Source organism: Eurytemora carolleeae, unplaced genomic scaffold (genome assembly GCF_000591075.1).
Source record: "Eurytemora carolleeae unplaced genomic scaffold, Eaff_2.0 scaffold577, whole genome shotgun sequence".
NCBI lineage: Eukaryota > Metazoa > Arthropoda > Copepoda > Calanoida > Temoridae > Eurytemora > Eurytemora carolleeae.
In genome coordinates this window covers 161,993-166,726 of record NW_019396824.1, presented here as the reverse complement: position 1 = coordinate 166,726, position 4,734 = coordinate 161,993, and the positions used below count along the sequence as shown (strand labels likewise).

The window sequence follows — 4,734 nt, the reverse complement described above, 5'->3', positions numbered from 1 at the left end:
CAATCAGAGTTATAAATCCTTCAATCGGCGCTATCAGTAAATGGAAATATTTACTTCTACTGAAACTATAGTGTAAGTTTGAAATATCAAAGGTTTACATTACCAAATAACAAAGAGTGTGTGGCAAATGCTCAAATTATAAGATTGATGACAAAGCCTTAAAGGGAGTGACCGGCTATATAAGGTAGTTGAACTGAGTATGCAGTGTTGTGGAAAGCTTCTTCTTAAGGATTCATTTGAGACATATAAAACTTTTTAAAGATCTGTAAATCCTGAATTTGAGCGCCAATTCTACGTTCAAAACTCCTACTTCGGGGGTGGATACGTTTTCAGAATTAGATTTTTTTATTATTAAATAACGACGACATAAAATGTAAAAAAATTCTACAGTAAACTAATTAGTTGTTAAGGAACAGGTTGAGAAAATAAAAATTAATCTTATCATCGAAAATAATTAATCTTGTTCAATTATTAGTTTCTCATTATATGATGAAAACAAAATAATTGATTTTTTTGACAAATTTCTTTTGAGAAATATGTTCCTAACCATCTATTTAGACTACTGTATAATTTTTACTTTATTTTTAGTCGTCGTTATTTAATAATTTAAAAATACCGATTCTGAAAACGTATCCACCCCCAAAGTAGGAGTTCTGAACGTCGTATTTGCGCTCAAACTCAGGATTTACAGGTCTTTAAAAAGTGTTATATGTCTCAAATGAATCCTAAAGAAGATTTCCACAACACTGCAACAATGTCTACATTTAGCAAAATTGTGGTTTCTTGAATAATTTAAATATTTAATCATTGATCACCCATCTTGTTAATTTACAGTCGTTTTGTGAAGTCATACTGAAATGTATATTTGGCATTTTTTGGTAATATTTAGAAAAAGAGGGGTTGTCGCCCCCCCTGCCCCCTCCTGACAAAGTAATTAATACTGAAATGAATATTGGTGGCTTATCTTTTCATCGTAATTGGTCTAGAAATTAGTCCTATCATTACTCAGTGCTCATACCCTCGATCCACTGAAGGTTAAACTTCTAAAATAAGATGGATGGAGACGGTATGGAACCTCAAAAATCTATTTGATTATTTGTATACTATTCTATTTCAACTTTAAATTGTGGCTCTATCTTGGAGCATTTTCTATGAATTTAATCATATTTTTCTGTGAATTTTCAAAATTTTGTAATTTATGGTCCCACACAAAATTTGGTTCAGCCGCTTAAACGTTTTTTGGATACAAACAAACAGACAAGCAAAGTATATATAAAATTATATATATATATATATATATATATATATATATACTTTTCTTGTCTGTTTTTTTTTGTTTGATTGTATCCAATAAACGTCACAACAGCTGAACCTGATCGGGCTCAAAATTTTGTGTGGGACCTCACATCACATGACAATAGGGAAGGTTTATAGATGATCAAATTTTCAAAAATTTGCCTCCATCAAAATTCGATTTTCATTAAATTGAAATCTACGACTTGTTTTAATAAAATCCACAAACTTTTTTTTGTTTGTTCTTGTTTTACAATGTATACAAAAAGAAAATGTTCACAATAGAAATAATGGTCGTGGAGTGCACTCAAAGAATGGGTTTTCATGGTACCATAGTAACTTGGAGGGTCACTTGAAATTACGCTTGCAGTCCCTTAGAGTTGAAATCTTATGATATAGATAAAGTAAATGAAAATTATTTCCGACCATCTTTTCATTAGAAATACCGCTAAACTAAAAATGTGCTAAATATATTTATCATGCAGCTTTAATTCAGTAGATCCGCTTTATTCTGGTTATCACTGTATCTAGATCCAAACTGGGCGGCTAAAATTAAAACCAGAAATTGAAAATTTAAATCTCAAATAAATATTTTCTGTCTAAAGCATAGTAGTTTCCTGGTTAAAAAGAAATGTGCGAGATTTTAAAAATTTTATTCTTCAAAATTATTCAGATGTCCTGGTCTAAATGTTTGCCAGACGTTTATGGATTTATAATAGTAAGCGGAAATAGCAATACAGTATATTTCATATTACAGCTTTAAAAATTAATGCTGAAATTTGTTTTAGAAATTGCAGAGACCAGCTTGTACATATATCAAAATATATATTTTAAAACTCATTAAAACCAATGAGTTTGATCATTATCCTTCCTGAATTTTTGTGCATTGCCCCATTATAGTGTGTAGGATGACAATATATATATATATAATGTATATATAGTCTGTTTGAGTATAATAATTCAACGATAAGATCAATTCAACTGTTCTTTTTTCATAATATGCATACTTGGCATACTTGGCATACTTGGCATACCCTGTAAACCCTGCATTCTGCATACCCTGCATACCCAGTAAACCCTGCATTCTGCATACCCTGACAACATTGAACCAAGTTCATGGTTCTTAATAATAAGTATTTGTTTTGTTGGTCTCCCATATTTAGAATGAAGAATGTAAGTGTACACAAAGATCTCTTTACAAAACCTATAGATAACTCACTTATGTAAAACAGTATTTAAATACATTTATTATCACTAAACCTCTCGAGTGGATAATTGAATACTGCTAATGCAGGATATTGTCAATCGATTTAGAACGCCTAAAGTTCGATCATTTCACCCTCATCTAAACTTTCAGTGTGCACTACAGTTATTTGCAGTACTCTAACCGAGGAAAGAAAGAAAGTTGGGTTTAGTGGAGAGTGATTTTGAATGATGACTGGTTGGATAAGGTCTAGTAGGATGAGGACTAGTTGGATGAGGACTTGTTGGATGAGGACTGGTTGGATGAGGACTGGTTGGATAAGGACTAGTTGGATGAGGACTTGTTGGATGAGGACTTGTTGGATGAGGACTGGTTGGATGAGGACTGGTTGGATGAGGACTCGTGAGATGAGGACTGGTTGGATGAGGACTGGTTGGATGAGGACTGGTTGGATGAGGAATGGTTGGATGAGGACTTGTTGGATGATGACTGGTTGGATGAGGACTAGTTTGATGAGGACTGGTTGGATGAGGACTAGTTGGATGAGGTCTTGTTGGAAGAGGACTAGTTGGATGAGGACTGGTTGGATGAGGACTAGTTGGATGAGGACTGGTTGGATGAGGACTAGTTGGATGTGGATTGGTTGGATGAGGACAATTATTTTAAAGTCTCAATTTTTACTAAGATAGTATTATTTCTAAACAGTTTCATTCTGAAATATCTTCATGTTGAAAATGTAATGTCTAAATAGTCACTAAACCTCTCAAATTCTTGTAAATTCTCTAAACCTCTTAAATATCAAGCTTGTAGATTATTTCTTCGTAAAATAGCATACTTTTTATATTTTTTAAATAGCATACTTTTTATATTTTTTAAATAGCATACTTTTTATATTTTTTAAATAGCATACTTTTTATATTACTTTTTATATTTTTTAAATAGCATACTTTTTATATTTTTTAAATAGCATACTTTTTATATTTTTTAAATAGCATACTTTTTATATTTTTTAAACTCATAAAACTTCTTAAATTCCTATTATTAATAAATACTTAAATATCTCCATCTGTTTAAAAATGAAAATGTAATGTCTTAAAAGTTACTAAACCTCTCTATTTTTTAAAAATATTCTCTAAACCTCTTAGTTATCAAATCTGTAGAATGTAGATATCTTTTCAGAAAATGTAAACATACTGTTTTTAAAAATCAAATTAATACTCAATAAAACTCTCAAGTTCTTGTATAAAAGTCACAAAATGTAATGACACTATTTATATTTCAAAACTTAGGAGACTTTTAAAATTAATTTCTCTTAAAACCTAAACCTTTTCGTACTAAAACCGTGTCAACATGAATTAAATATGTAAAACATATATCTCAATGTATCTAAACATTAAACTTCTCATAAAAATTCATTCCATAAACCTCTTTTAATAATAAATGTATGAATTCCATTCTCATTAATAATTTTTGAATTTATTAGTATTAACACAAAGCCTTTAAAGATATAATGCTTTAAATCTATATATTATACTTTAAAGATAAAAATCTTTTTAAATTCTTATTTATTGATTGTATTAATGTGAGAAATGTAATTGCATAAAAAAATTTACAAAACAAGTGTTGCAATTACAATGCATTGATTTACTAAATTTTGCAATTTTTTCTTATTTAAAAAATTTTTTAAAAAAATCTTTAAGTTGTCCCGATTGTAGATAGGAAAACTAAATGTTGGAGGGTTCTGGGCTCGGAGTATCTGTGTTGAGGGCATAGAGTATAGAAAATATATTATAGGGGAATTTAGAGAATCTCTCGGTATGAATTTTTTCAGTCCCTTTCAGCCTGAAAGGGAGTTCAAAGAGTACAAATGACGTAAATGTTCACAAATTATATGCAGTAGAGTACATTAATACAGTATGTTCCTTAGAATTTGTTAAAGCTGTTAAATAAACTTTATAATGAATTAGGTGAATAAAAAACATCATTTGATTTATAGTTATAACGGAAAATCATCGTTTGTAAAGTGAAAGGCATAGAGTCTATGTGAAATGATCATTGGTCAATTATGAAACCAGCCTATTTCATAATTTGGTTTTCTTTTAACATTAATTTTAGATTTTCTATAAAATGATATTCCAGGGCCCAAAAGGTTATAAGCATAAATATGTGAAGTACACCTGCAGTATGGAAACAGTACAACAAAATGGCCGTTTTACACTTTTTTCTAGTAAATTCCC

General features: G+C 30.0%; 1 protein-coding gene across 1 annotated transcript in view; it reads right to left on the bottom strand.

Annotated features, from left to right (window-relative positions):
• Nucleotides 1-1,780: 1,780 nt before the first annotated feature.
• Nucleotides 1,781-4,734, bottom strand: part of LOC111709083 (soluble scavenger receptor cysteine-rich domain-containing protein SSC5D-like) — a 19,839-nt gene continuing 16,885 nt past the window's right edge. The window contains exons 2-3 of the mRNA XM_023482673.1: nt 2,682-3,121; nt 1,781-1,839 (exon numbers count right to left, since the gene is read on the bottom strand). Coding sequence (XP_023338441.1) covers nt 1,781-1,839; nt 2,682-3,121 — 499 coding nt within the window. The remainder of the gene's footprint in view (nt 1,840-2,681; nt 3,122-4,734) is intronic.